Raw genomic sequence first — 15,751 nt, forward strand, 5'->3', positions numbered from 1 at the left:
TTTTAAAAAAAGTATGCGTTTACATCATAAATGTCACATCTTAATTATGTTTATAAAATTTTTTAATAAAAATATCAAAAATCAAATCTATAGAAGAAACACTTTCGAATATTAAAAAAAACCGCATCAGAAAATATTAACAACTATTTGTGATATCATGCGTTATCGTGGCGCAAAAAGTGGTTTCGAGAAAAACGGGTTTAAACTTTGAAGTACATTTTGCTCGAGGTCGCGCGCATTTAAAGCAAGAACTTAAAATGCATTTTTTAATTTATTTTGTTAATTCACGTGTAATCTCCCACTCCAGCTTCATATTGTATGCCTTCCTAATCAGAAAGCAACTGTTGTTGCTCAGTCAACGAAATGTTCTGGCCTTTTTTGTTGCTTTTATAGCCATGGTTCGTGCGTGTTTTAGCCGGTTCGAATTTTTTCCGAGACAATAGCGGTACCCCTCATATCCAATTCTCTCTCATAATGTTTTATAGATATCCCTATAAATACTTTAGAGTAACAAAAGAACGGACAGGCTGAAAAGCTACGGAAGTAATGACCAGCTGCCTCAAACGAAGGACAGCTACCTGTGCGCATCAAACTCTCGTCGGGCAGTTACACTTTCTACCATAACTTTGGAGAATTTTTACTAAAACTATAAAGAATAATAATCCGTAAAAAAATAGATTTTTTGAAAATTCTGGCCGTATTTAATTCCTTAATAAAAAAATATAAATAATAATTCAAGCGTCTTTTAAAACTTAAACTAGTGGCAGTAGGAACAAAAAAGAAACTTTCATGTGGTCATTAAAATAGGTACGAAATATAAATAGATTCGATACAAAAGGAACTATCGAAGTTTAGTCAATAACCTGTGTGTCCACCACGATTGTCAATGAATTTTTGAAGAATTTCTTTTTAAATAAATGGAGGTGCATAGGTCCTACTAAAACTAAGAGAAGCATCCTACCCATGCGTGACTGTTTTTTCTGTGAACCGCGGTGTGAACTTTTGTCCTTTAGGACATCTAGCATTTCGCTCAGCATCACTTCCAAATATATTTATTGTTTCATAGCTACAAAATATGTTATGCCATTGTTTCATACCTTGAGCCTCTACTTTCGTTTAAGCCAAAACTTTATCATCTTTTAGTCTGAAGTTCCATAAGTTGTGGTTGCAGCCCAAATAAGCTGGATTAACTTTTTCCTGGCAGTTGGAAAGGAGTTACTTGTATGCCGCGATGTCTGAATTTGGTATCCCCACAAAACTAATACGGCTATGCAAGATGACGTTGCTCAACACCAGTAGCGCCGTCAGAATTTGGAAGGACCTCTCCGAGCCGTTTGATACCAAACGAGGTTTTAGACAGGGTGACTTCTGTCGTGTGACTTCTTTAACCTGATGTTGGAGAGCATCGTACGAGCCGCAGAACTTAATCGCTCAGGCACAATATTTTATAAGAGCGTACAATTGTTGGCGTATGCCGATGATAACCGCGCTGTTAGTTCTGCATTCTCCAAACTGGATAAAGAGGCAAAGCGAATGGGTTTGGTGGTGAACGAGGACAAAACGAAGTACCTCCTGTCTTCAAACAAACAGCCGGCGCACTCGCGTATCGGCACCCACGTCACTGTAGGCAGTTATAATTTCGAGGTTGTAAAAGACTTCTTTTATTAGGAACCAGCATTAACACCGATAACAATGTCAGCCTTGAAATACAACGTAGAATCTCTCTTGCCAACAAGTGCTACTTTGGACTAAGTAGGCAACTAAGCAGTAAGGTCCTCTCACGACGAACAAAACTAACACTCTACAAGACTCTCATCATGCCCGTCCTGACGTATGGCGCAGAAGCTTGGACGATGACAACATCCGATGAAGCCACGCTTGGAGTGTTCGAGAGAAAGCTTCTGGGTAAGATTTGTGGACCTTTGCATGTTGGCAACGGCGAATATCGCAGACGATGGAACGATGAGCTGTATGAGCTTTACGACGACATAGACATAGCGCAGTGAATAAAGATCCATCGGCTACGTTGGCTGGGTCATGTCGTCCGAATGGATACAAACGCTCCGGCTTTGAAAGTATTCGATGCGGTACCAGCTGGTGGTAGCAGAGGAAGAGGAAGGCCTCCTCTGCGTTGGAAAGATCAGGTGGAGAAGGACTTGGCTTCACTTAGTGTGCCCAATTGTCGCTGGTTAGCACGAGAAAGAAACGACTGGCGCGCTTTGTTAAGCTCGACCAAAATCGCGTAAGCGGTTATCGCGCCAATCAAGAAGAAGAAGAACTTGTTGGTGGGACCTTTAGGAGAGAGCTTATCAGAATATATAATATCTATCTTTGGCCTGAAGTTGCTGGGATGTAGAGAGAAACTCCACGGCAGATGGACCTGAAAGGAGATGTAGGTTAGGTTAGGTTAGCCAGGACTAAGATAAGAAACTCGGTGCCACTAAGGCCTATTGTGATGCCTGCATTTGATTTCCATCCCCTGAGATATGCCAGGTCTTCAAAGAGATACTCGCTGACACGGCTTCTTTGAGTGCACGACATTCACAGAGGAGGGGTTGTACCGACTCAATTTCTTCATCATCTCCACAGCTCCTGCAGAAGTCATACTGAGGGTGACAATAGCGTAGTAACCCGATATAAAACCTGTGCAGATTCTGGTAGCTGATCTGCTGAGTCCAAGCTGACATTTTGTCCTTTTAAGATTCAGTTTTGGCCAGAGCGGTTTGGAGACCTTGCAGTTAGAAGTCTGAAACCACCTTCTCTTGGTTCTGGGACTACGCTCAATTGCAGCATTACATTTTCCATATCCCTGTGCCTTATATCATTTGCAACTATTACTTAGAGAAATTTGTTGAAAGGTGGAAAAAAGTCAGCTTGCCGTATATTTAGGCAAACTTTGCCGAAAAGGTGGAAGGAAAATTGGATACGCTATGTATTCCCTAAAAAGAGAATGTATAATAAATATCACTGGAGTTCCGGCAGCGAGTAGGACGCCATACGAAACAACTAGGATGTTATATCCGAAGGTGGTGCAGGAGCTGTGAGAAATATGAGGACGGGCACTGCAACTTGTATTTGAGGCTCATCCTGTAAAAGCAGGATACTGCGATACCTGACGCACCCATTTTATCCAGCCTAAACTAGTGATGTTAAAGATTCCTCAGAGATACTGTACCGTTCAAAAAGGAGAAATAAAAGCAAAAAGGGAGTTCCCTTTGGGACTAAAACTTCTGCTGCATGTATTCAGATATATATAAAATTGCCGCAAAAATTGAAACTCTCTCACATACACATACAAACCTTGCTATATATATCTAGACATGTTAAAATTACAAGTTTCCTGAATTAAGTTTGAGGAAAAATTACTAAAATAATTGCGGAAATTTTAAATTACTAAAAATAAACTGAATGACGAAGGATCTCAGTTTTATATCAAAAGCAAAAAGAAAAAAAATATAGAGGAAAGGAGCTATTCCTATTGTACACCACATTACGCCTTCCTCTCACCTGCCCCAATTTCAGTGCAGCAAACAAACGGTCTGAGATATAGGCACATTCATGCGTATGTGTGAAATGGAATGTAAGTGAGTGTGTGTATGTGAATGGGAAAAGAGAGTCTTCTTCGCGCACGAAATTCCCGCCACATCAAGTCAAACCAAACTTAGACAAAGCAAAGCCGACCAAACCAAGTCAGACCATAAAAGAGTGGGACAACCACATAAGGGGCAAGCAGGGAAACAATTTAACACACATGACTGCCGTAACTGTCCCGTACAATTCCACCACTGTCCTTTCCATTTTCATGTTGGTGCATCACAAAGCGTAAACGTAAAGAGCAGAAAATTAAGGAGCAGAAAAACTAAAAAGCAGAACGGCATAAATAAAACAATAGCGAAAAGGAAAAAAAAGTAAAAATAAAAATGAAAAAGCAAAAACAGCGGAAAAGAGGCGAGACGAGTGAAAAGAAAATGCAATGTGAAAAATCTAGAAAATGAGAAATGTAAAAGGGCATGCATGAAAAAACCGGAACGAAAAACAAAAAGCAAGCGGCAGAGGAAATACGCAACCATGCCGATTGGTCTGGGGAAAGCCAAGCCGTAACTAACCAAGCAGTCAAATGAAATAAGTACTCCGATATTCTCACACCAACGAACTGGGGCGGTTAGGCACCAGCGGCTACGCTGGCGTATACGTAACATACCGAAAATATGTGGGCCTGTTTGTTGTAAAATAACGGTGTGTTTTTATTTGTGCAAAACGTATGTTGGTATTACTTGGGAAGGGTCTGAAGTATACATACAGCAGTTGACATGCTCGAGTGCATTGACATGCAATATTTTAATATGCCACGGCAACCAGGCAGCGTGACAGCAACAACAGTCAGCGGGAACCATCACTATGAGAGCCACATCTACAAACACAACGTTTTCTTAGATCGCACAGTGGTCAAAAGCTAGCAAAATATGTTCTTTATAAATACAAAAATACAAAATTGGCATCACTGGAGCGCGCAGGACATACCCGCATACATACATTCTGCACTATCTTCAAGTTGAATCCATTGCCGCTCAGAGCGCTATTAGGTTCACGGAAGTTCACGGAGGTCTCTGTCGGCAATCTTCTGTAGGACATGGTAACATTTTGAGATAGATTTCTTCGTCCTTTTCTGTACTTTGTAGAGATCTCTCCATCCAGGATGGATTGGAAGGAGGGGAGAATCTGCACGGATATACCTATATTTCTATTTCAATCAGCCTAACTATCAAGCTCCTTTAAACTGCCGAAAACTTGTAGTGTTTTTCAAGCAGAGTGCTTTGAGATCTTGCAAGTATGCAAAATACTTAGGGATGCCTTTTGAAAGGGGGTCACAAATATTATTTCCGATAGTCGAGTTGCGATCATGGCCCTGTCGTCGAGATGTTGCAGCTGTCTTCTGGTCAACTTCTGCAAGGAGGAGATTAAACGTTTCGAACGTGCAGAAAACATTTCTCTTGTATGGGTTTCTGGGACATAGGAACGTAGAGGGAAATGAAACTGCCGATAAGCTTGCCAGAAAAGGATCGACAAAACAGGTTTCAGTTGTCCCCATCTCAGATATTGGTGTCTCCTTGATCGTTGATAAAGGGAAACTGTACAATTTCTTTCTTAAAAAAGTGGGAGACAGATGGAGTTTTATTTTATCGGGTGATATCTCAGAAACACTGTAGCCTCATTGCGACAGAACCTTGAAAGTTCTGGGGATCTCCCGCCATTTAATTTCCAAACTCATAGTGCTGTCCAAGGGTCACTGCGTGATCGGAACTTATGCTGAGGAGCTTGAACTTCCGTACAACCCCCAATGCAGAAACTGTGGGGATCCTGCAGAGATAGAAACTGCTTAACACTTTCTTTGCAAATGTCCGGGTTTGGCGGCTAAGTGGTTGAGGTTCCTTAGTGTGCCTTTTTGAGGATAGCCTGAGGTAGCTCTCCAGCCTAGATCCTATTCTCTGGATGGCTGTAGATGATTTTTCTTCCTTTAAGCATTGTAACTTTTCGCAGGTAATGGTCTACATTATGGTTTCAAAACGGCACTCTAGTGCTACTTGCAGTGCACCCGTGCTACCTTTGCCATGTAACCTACTTACCTACCTATTTCTGGAGCTTAAGTTGAATTTTGAGAGACTTGCAATATAATTTTATTACAAATATTTTTATGGTAAATTTTATTCGGGTATATTTCACTGTTATGAGTATTTTTCAACCTTCCTCATAAAAGATCAAAAAAAAGTTCATCTATCGAGATGTTGGAGGGTTAAAGTGTTTCATATCCGCTCTCGTCTTAATATCATATGTCAGTATTCATCTCACTCATGTTTTGTATATTCTCATTTTTCCTTAGGTGCCGAGTTGTTTATTGCCCAATAGGTATCTCTAAGGCGTTTCTAATGCTCACAGCTTTATTCGTTTGCCTAATGGGTTCAGAGCTGAGATCTTTAGAGAACGTTATTTTAGCACCGAGATAGTTAATTATGATATTTATATTCAACAGGTGTGCTGTATACGGTAAGCTTTCACTTTAAGGGTTTGTTCATATTGAGCTGGAGAGCAGGGACTGCAAGTTGATTGCTTACGCGGATGACATAGCAATTATTGTCAGAGGGAAGTTTGTAGATACTCTGATAGAACTTATCTAAATCTAGTTGCGCAATGGACCATAGATTACGGTCTGTCGGTAAATCCTCTGAAGACAGAGCTCATTGTATTTAGGAACAAATATAAAATACTTAGAGTCTTTCTCCCCTCAAGAGCGGGCGCTCCGTTCGTGCTGGTGTGAAGTACCTGCGACTCATCCTTGAGAGAGGGCTATCGAGGAAGTCCCACATTGAAGAGAGAATTAGGAAGGCAACAGTCATCTTGTGTGGATGTAGGCGTGCTATCGGCGATATTGGGAGCCTCTCGCCTAAAGTTACATTTTGACTATATAACACAATTTAAAGCCGGTTTAGTTGTATGGAGTTCTCGTCTGGTGGAACTCGCTGGAGAGGACGACATCAGTTAAAAAGCTGGAGAGGGTCTAAAGGTCTCCGCTCATTGGCATCAGTGGGGCACTTCTGTTCACTCCTACTCTAGCGATTAACGCTATGCTGATTGTGGTAGCCATGGGCATCGCATGGAAAACTTCCGCGGCACTGCAATCAGATTGATGTGTTCGGGTGGCAAACTAGACTTATGTTACGGACACTCTAGTGGTTTAAAAAGCTTTAAGTTCATCTCCATGTACACCCTCGCTGCGTCTGAGCGGTACTTTGTTTTCATATTCCATCAAGGGAGGAGTGGGCGAGGTGTAACATTTCGAGATATCGCAAACAATTGTACGGATGGCTCGATGTTGGTGGGCGGGTACCCTGCGAGGAGCTGCCTATCAAATTCAAATTTAGGTTTCCAGACCACTGTAGTGTTTTCCGATCAGAGTAAGCCGCAATTAAGAAAGCAGTGGAATACTTCGATATTAGATTCTTCTGTGTTCCCGGTTACAGCGGCATAGAGGAAAATTGCTAGGCTGGTGAGTTGGCTAGACAGGAGAGCCTGGAGATGGTTTCATCGCGAAACGTAAGAATTGGAGTTCCCTTGAGAACCTGTGGCCTACTCCTGGAAAGATGGGCTTAGCTTCAACGAGTGCGCGTAAACGTGCAAGTTGAATCATATTCGATAAATGATTGCTTTTTAGGCGACAGATGAATTTGTTTTATCTTATTCGCTTAGAAAATGTTGCAGGCCTTTATGAACTCAAATTTCTTAGAATGCCCATTAATTTCGACTGTATTGTGATACAACTACATTACTTTTCTTCACTAATTTCCGTCAGATAACTTAACTAACTGCGAAATTAAATGAATTTAATGAACGAAAACTTTGGAAGTGGCGTTGGTATTCGCGCTACTCTCTGCAGTTTTATTTAAAAATTCCCACTGTTTTCGCATTTATCAGAAAATAATAATCACTTGTTTTCGTTAGAACTCCCTAATTTATAATATAATGTCTCCACATAGAAACCATGCATTCACATATATTTTTTTCTTATTTCTTCGATACCATAGCGCACCGGCAGTGTTGCCTTTCTTGGTAAATGCACAAATATAATAACATTAAACAAGCAACCTCATAATAGGGCAACGTGGAAATGCATAAATGTGCATAATTGGGGCTGGGGATATATTGTTACAATACATACATACACATACCGTACATGCACATGCGTAAGCATACCCAGTAGTTAATTGGACTGTATGTAATTCCACACCTTTTCCGATTAGCCTAATATATAATTTGGAGTACTTATGTACTTACTAAAGCGTACTTCAAAAGGTGTCAAATATAGTTTAAAGTAAATAACTGTGCTTCCGAATTCAGTAAATATTCTAGAGATAATTACGAGTAAATATACTTTAAAAGATATCGAAATTTGTAAATATATTAAAAGAGAAAGTGACATTGAAAACTGAGAGAGGAGAGAAATGCTGGAATGCACGAATATTCTATCTGGCTTATCACAAACAGCAGCTACTGACTATTCGTTATGGAAGGCAACCAGAAACATATCGCAATCAACTTCATACATAGCACCAATAAAAACTTCTGGAGGTGAGTGGGTAAAACCCGACGAAGCAAAAGAGTCTGAATTCGCGAAACATCTTGCCCAAGTCGTCGATCCCTTTCCCAGTAAATATATAAAAGGTGGCAATGAAATATACGAATTCCTTTCAATCCCATTTCGAATGGACTATACTGTGTCTCCCTTTACGTCGAAAGAAATTGAAGCCACAATCATAAAACGCCTATATTTTGCCCACTCTGACTAGTAACAAAGAAGAAATAGACTTTTATATTCCCAGACTTACCTTCGACATACTCTTCAAGACGAGCATACCGTCAAGAAGAAAGTGGCACACACCAAGGCCAGGGGCAGGAAGGAATTAAATTTCTAAACAGATAGTTCTATGCTAGACGAAAAAATTGGCTATGGAGTATTTTCGAAGGAATTAGGACTGGAACTACTGTTCGACTCTCGGACTACTGCAGCGTCAGGCAGAAGTGCTAGCTATAAAAGAAGTGGTTACGTATCTAACAAATCCTACTATAAATATGTTCTCGTATAGCCAGACGGGCATTAAATCAATGAATTCGGCCATACTAAGATCAAAGGTTGCACAGGAATGCCAGGCAGCCTTAAATGATATTAGTGTCGTGTTCAAGATCAGCCCGATTTGGGTTCCGGAGCAGAGAGATAATGAGGGAAATTATAAAGCCGATGAGCCAGCCGGCACAGTTACTACTCTTCAACTGCCCAGTGATGGAAGTACCATTGGGATACCCATGGTCAAGAACAAATTAATAATTGACCCTTTCCAAGAGGTCAATAGTTCATAGAGAGATGAAGATGCATGTGTAACAGCTAGGCTACTGTGGCGTCAAATAAATAAGCAAAATACAAAGGAACTGCTTGGCCTTTCAAGAGAGGATATTTCGCAGGTCGTGGCTTGCGTCAACGACACCGTTCGACTTCTTTCTTTGGGGTTATTTAAAAGAAACGGTGTACGTTGATAAGCCAGCAACAATTCAAGAGCTAAAGGATGAGATAATTCGGCACATTAACGGCATAGAACATCTATTATGCCTCAGCGTCATTGAAAATTTAGACCATCGGATGGAGGTGTGCTACTGAGGCCGCGGCGATATTTTATTCTATACGTAATTGAGCTATACCAATATTATCATAATAAAGAGAAATTACAATAATTTCCTAAAAAAATTTTATTTTATTCAAAATCAACCCCGGCCCTTGAAACTTAACCACACTTTATAACCGGTCATTGGCTATTTGGCAGGCATTACTTGAGGCTAGGAGATTTTCCCCAATAATATTGTAGAAGTTGTAGAGATAAGGAAAAGGAAGAAACAATTGAACTCAACAATTGTCCAGTCTTAGCTAAAATCAGAGTAGGTTTTCTAGATAAATATTTTTTCATTTCTGTTACGGAAGCGTATGGCGTGAGAAGTAAATCAACAAAATGGTTCCATGAAAAAAAATATTCTAAATGATGTTCCCGGTTAGCACAGTGGTATCACAAAGGACCTGTAAGGTGTAAGTGAGTTGATCGTATAGACCGACTACCACCATAACCTAATATGTCTCTAACTCTTGTTAGCTGTAGGGCGAGCCTTACGCATGGAAAATGCCTAGCACCTTTTGAAGCAGAATTCATGCTCAATGCCCCGTAGCTTATAGTTGTGTGACATGTATTCCTCTCTTCGTCCTTCTGAATATTTATTAAGTCCTAGGCAGACATTTCTGGTCACACTAATGTCTGCACATGAAAGAAATTATAACTAGCCCACGATGATGAAATTAACTATGAATAAGGATTGTCATATTCTCCATCCGTCTAAACTTCGATTTTGAATTATGAAAGCAAACAAAATCAAAGGCAATGGGGCCAAGTTGTCGATACTTTACAATGTTGATTCGAAGAAGTTTGAGTGGGGCACATGAATACTGTGCTAGCCGAGTAATCCAAAAAGCCAGAATACTGAGACCGTGCGGATGAATGGAGTGTCCGGCTTATAGATGATAAATAGTGGTATGAAAATTGTCAAAGATAGTTTTGAAAACTCGATTTCAATGAAGAAATCTAGCTTGCATAAAATTGTATAAAAAAGAAACAAATTACTCTTCTGAAATTAAGCCGATATTTGAAGAAATAGGACCCTTCAAAAGAGAAAAGGGCCTATATTTTACCAAACACAACTTGAATCAAAAATAAATTCACGAATCATACATTGTGGTCAACTACCGCTAATTACTTTTTTAGTCTGCTTATATCGAGGGACCACGGCGGCCGCCGTAGCCGAATGGGTTGGTGCGTGATTACCATTCGGAATTCACCGAGAGGTCGTTAGTTCGAATCTCGGTGAAGGCAAAATTAATAAAAACATTTTTCTAATAGCGGTCGCCCCTCGGCAGGCAATGGCAAACCTCCGAGTGTATTTCTGCCATGAAAAAGCTCCTCATAAAAATATCTGCCGTTCGGAGTCGGCTTGAAACTGTAGGGCCCTCCATTTGTGGAACAACATCAAGACGCACACCACAAATAGGAGGAGGAGCTCGGCCAAACACCTAACAGAAGTGTACGCGCCAATTATTTATTTATTTTTTATATCGAGGGACCACTACCTGCTATCGATTAGAAGATTGCTTGAATTCGAAAGGAAAAAAAAAAATGGCAAAACCAAATACAAGTAACGCCACACTTCCACCTGTTTAAAGTAAATAAGTTGCAAGCCAATTAAAATTTTGAGGCGGGTTTCATAGTTCAGCGTGTCGTCCAACGGCCAAAGGTACTTTCAAAGTAAGTGATATGATACCACTTTTCTGTGAGTCTATTCCAACATTTACTACTGTGTACTTATATACGGTTTTGCGCACTATAAATATTTGCTTGCGAAGTTATGTGTATGATTTTGGAAGAAGTAAAGTAGGGGCATTCAATTACGCATTAGCCTGAGGCATACGCTTAAACCATTTTAGTGCCAAATTTGTTTTGCAAGAAATAAAACTTCGAGCCACGGAAGTAATATCTAGCAGTATTTTTGGCTGTTTAGTTTCGACTACATAAATAAAAACTTATGCCGCATATTATTTAATTCACTACAAATTGCTTCCAGCTGGCACACGAAACGCCCAAACAATGAGGAATCCATACAACATTTGTTGGCGACAGGACGCGCCAAAATTAAGGAAGGCACTTTAATTATTACCGCAGTCGATCGCGCCGATAGTGGGGCTTTCTTCTGCACTGCTACCAATTCGGAGGGTAGCGAAACTTTGGAAGTACAAATTGCTGTTACATCACCCCTTACTGCCAGCATACAACCAACCATACAGACAGTGAATCTGGGCAAAACGGCAAACTTGGTAAGTTCGTTAACGAGGGTGAGGCTATTTAATTGAATATCTACAAATGCGAAATCCATTAAAATACCATCGAAAAGTAAAGCCTTTTTCATGTTGCTTGCATTTTTCTTAATTACTGGTAATTTACGGTAGTTCTGTTTTTCTTTTAGATTTGCAGTATTTCGGGCTTTCCAAAGCAAAGCATTATCTGGCTGAAAGATGGTCAACCACTGCGTTCAGGAGCGCGTGTGCGTCTGCTGTCTACGGAAAATATACGCATTACCTCTATCACAAAGGAGGACAAGGGCATGTACCAGTGCATCGTGAAAAATGATCTGGAATCTGCTCAGGGTACTGCCGAACTACGACTTGGAGGTGGGTATGAATTCGAAAGTAGTGTTTCTTTTACTCTTTACGCAACAGAACTCAGTATTAGCATCAGAATTAAAAATCCCTCCAGATTGAACGAATTTGCCATAAAGCGATTTGGGACTAGTTCAATAAAGTGCGAAAGTTGGCTATGCTTTCCACAACTAGGAGATGCCAATTCGATCAGGCCATCAATGTAGTTGTGCTGAGTACGGCGTACTGGCAACAGGATCTGCATGATCTGCAGTCGCTAAATAAATTCATTATTTCTGGTGACAAAATATGAGTCGGTGACTATTAAATCGAAATGAACCACAACTCTTATACGAGGGCGGTTCAGTAAGTACCCGTGTTTGTTGACAGTGTTTCAGACTGATTGATTTGTGTTACCATTCTCAAAAAAATAGATGGTTCAAAAAGCAAACGTTATATGGCCCACCCTGTATAAGAAATACTTAAATTAACATTCTAAAAATTTTTTGACATATTCTTAAAGGATTATGTTAACATTTTATGCAAAAAAAAAATTTGTTTTCGAAATTTTATGGTACAGGTATCTGTTCCCTTAAGATATAGAGATTCAGTGTTATTTCCCATATATTAAACAAAATAAATAAGTAACATTTTTTTTCTATATTTTCTTGCAGAAGTGGCACCACAACTAATTTATAAATTCATCGAACAAACCATACAGCCTGGCCCGTCAGTCTCATTAAAGTGCAGTGCTAGCGGGAATCCAACACCAAAAATCGTTTGGCACTTAGATGGTTTTCCACTACCAAATGTAAGTGTGTTAGTGTTTCAGAAATGTAAATAACTGTATACTTAGAGGAATATAGGAATATTTTCCCATTCACTGAACCGACTAATGATAACTTAAGTTGGGCAAAATTTCATCTCCATGGCGCTGAAGTGCAAAACAGTCGTTCTCATTCGAATTAACTTAGAAGACATCTTTATACACACACACGCACACACGTACAACTATTTCTTATGCAAGTTGAATTTATTTATTCCACAATTAAATAGAATGCGGTTCTCCTTCAAAACAAAATAAAAACAAAAAACAAAAAATAAGTGTGCTAAATATACTCTGGCCTCAATTGCATTACGCTATAACTGTTTATTAGCGAAGGATTAAAAACATTAACTCGATTACTTAGCTGTCAGTCAAGTGCGTGCACGTTCATAGAAGTCAGGTTGTCTGTATCATTTGCTGTTGCTGCTGGAAACGTCTTCATATTTCAAATTCAATTTTTCCATTTGCGGATATTGTATGCACATACACCTCCACACATACATATATAGATATGCATATAGATTCAGTGGGGCATCTACGCGCCAGTGCTGTCAACAAGAAGTTTGAATATGACATATTGTAGAAAACAGGCGCACACACACACACACACACACGCACACAGGAAGATGCATAGTGAAGTCAATTTTATATTCTACAGTGCGGAGATGAGAGTAGAGCAATGCTAAAAGTATTAGAAACCACTGGAGGAGTTGCCACATACTTGTGGCGTGTGCTTGAACATAGCAATGCTTGGAATATTTTCGAATTTCATTACCAACTTCAACACATACTCAAACGCGGAACATGCACACATGCCCACAGAAATAAACTACATAGTAGTAGAAGACACACACATCACATCTGGCTATCCTGTGGCTCCGGTGCTCTTACCAGTTGCCTGAGCTGCTGTCGGTATTCCTCTCCATGCTTCACTTAAGCGTTATTGCTTTGCATATACGCTTTCTTTTAATGTTGCAGATGATTATTTCTGTTGTTGTTGTTGTTGTAGTTGTTACTGATGGCTGCTGGAACAAGCGACGTGGCGAGTATTTTGCATAACTCGCATTTTGATGTTATGCACGAGAGGATACGCAAATTAAAGTCATCGTCAGAGTTGTACGCTTTCCAATTCTCCAACGCCTTCGTCTTCAACCGTCATCACTACAACTTTCTATATACTTCACATATATATGCAAAGGGTGTTTTTATTTATTTTGAAAATAGCTACACGATAAACTAAATTGCCAATATTGCCCAATAATACCCAGCTTCTTCTCAAGTTCATGATAGGGGACTTGATGATATTTAAGAAATGAAGAAGCTAGCAGTTTTAGTCCTCCTCTGAACGGTGTATGGTACTTACGGAAACTTTTTCACGCCAACCATATACTCGGTGGTGCGTCATTGCCTGTCGAAGAGCGATCAGTTTTCTATAAATACTTATACCATATATAGTATAATTGGCACTTACTGCCTTTTTGGCTGTTTCGCTGAGTTCCTCCTCCCATTTGTGGTGCCCGTCTTGATGTTGCTCCACAAATGTAAGGATCTATAGTTTTAAGCCGACTCCGAATGGCGCGTATTTTTTATGAGGAGCTTTTCTCATGGCAGAAATACACTCGGAGGCTTGCCACTGCCTGCCGAGGGGCGAACGATATTAGAAAAAACCTTTTTCATTTTGATGTTTCAAGCACGGAGATTTGAACTCCAAATGTTAGTGACGCACCATCTCAATCGGCTACGGCGACCAGTATTGTGGGGCCTCTCACGGACTACCACTTAGCCTAGCCTGACTTCACCAGATTACTTTGTTCAATATGAGCCATCAGAATTGGAAAAAGCTTTTCAGATCTATTTGATACTAAACGAGATTTCAGATAGAGGGACTCGCTGTCATGCGACTTCTTTAATCTGATTTTGGAGAAGATTGTACCAGCCGCAGAATTTACACGCTCAGGTACTACATATTTATTAAAATAGCCTTGGATTACTGGCATATGCCGATGATATTCAAACATCGGCCGTAACAACCTTGCTGTTAGTTTTACCTCAGCTTAGCTGGATAAAGAAGTAAATCTAGAAAAAAACGATCGGCGTACTTGCGTATTGACACCTATGTCACTATTCGTTTGTCACCGATAACAATGTCTGCCTTAAAAATCCACGGAAAAACTTTCTTGCCAACAAGTGCTACTTTGGACTAAGTAGGCAATTGAGCTGTTAGCTCCTCTCTTGACGAACAAAACTAACACTCTATAAGGGCTCATCATGCCCGTCCTAGCGTATCTAACATATGGTACAGAAGCTTAGACGATCACAATACCCTGGATTATTCGGAGTGTTTGAGGGAAAGATTCTGCGGACGATTTTTGGACCTTTGCACATTGGTGACTTCGAGTATCGTAGGCGATGGAACAATGAGCTGCACGACGACATAGGCATAGTTTACCGAGTAAAGATCGAGCGGCTCCGTTGGCTCGGTCAACTCATCCGAAAGGCTACAAGCGGTATGGCTTTGAAAGTATTCGATGCGGTATCAGCTGTGATAGCAGACGAAAAAACCATCCTCTGTATATTAAAAGATCAGATAGAGAAGGACTTGGCGTGTCCATCTGGCGCGCTTTGTTAAGCTCGGCGAAAATCGCTTAAGCGGTAATCGCGCGAATGAAGAAGGCGAAGAAAACACAACCGATATAATCATCTTTAACATCTTATTTCTTGAATAATGCACCGAATTTTGAATCCCGCGTAGTTGATCATAGCTGTTTTATTTGCATAGATCAATGGTTTGACATGACAAAGTATCCTTAATCATTGACATTACGTTATGTAGGCAGTCAAGTGATGTACCCATTTCTTCAAATCATTCGGTCTTCTAGAATTCACTCAACGGAGTATACTTTCCGAAACTATATATCAACGTCCTGCTGACTGATGAAACAGAAAGTCTCTAGTCATAATATGAAGTTCCATTCTCAGTACTAAAAATGTTTGAACCACTAATACCTCCACGTTTTCAAAATGTAATTGATTCTTGTAAGACTCTCGTTACTCAAAATATGACAATTTAATAATTTCAAATACTAATTAAGCCTAAAAATAACTCTCCGTTAAACATGATTTCATTGTAAAAAGTGAATTTCCTGCCCATT

General features: G+C 40.0%; 1 protein-coding gene across 1 annotated transcript in view; it reads left to right on the forward strand.

Moving 5' to 3' along the window:
- LOC128862813 (cell adhesion molecule Dscam2-like) overlaps window positions 1-15,751 on the forward strand; it is a 187,089-nt gene that overhangs the window by 83,151 nt on the left and 88,187 nt on the right. Inside the window, 3 exon segments of the mRNA XM_054101566.1 lie at window positions 11,203-11,452; window positions 11,602-11,806; window positions 12,448-12,584. Coding sequence (XP_053957541.1) covers window positions 11,203-11,452; window positions 11,602-11,806; window positions 12,448-12,584 — 592 coding nt within the window.

The sequence above is a fragment of the Anastrepha ludens genome, chromosome 5 (assembly GCF_028408465.1).
Source record: "Anastrepha ludens isolate Willacy chromosome 5, idAnaLude1.1, whole genome shotgun sequence".
Lineage (NCBI taxonomy): Eukaryota > Metazoa > Arthropoda > Insecta > Diptera > Tephritidae > Anastrepha > Anastrepha ludens.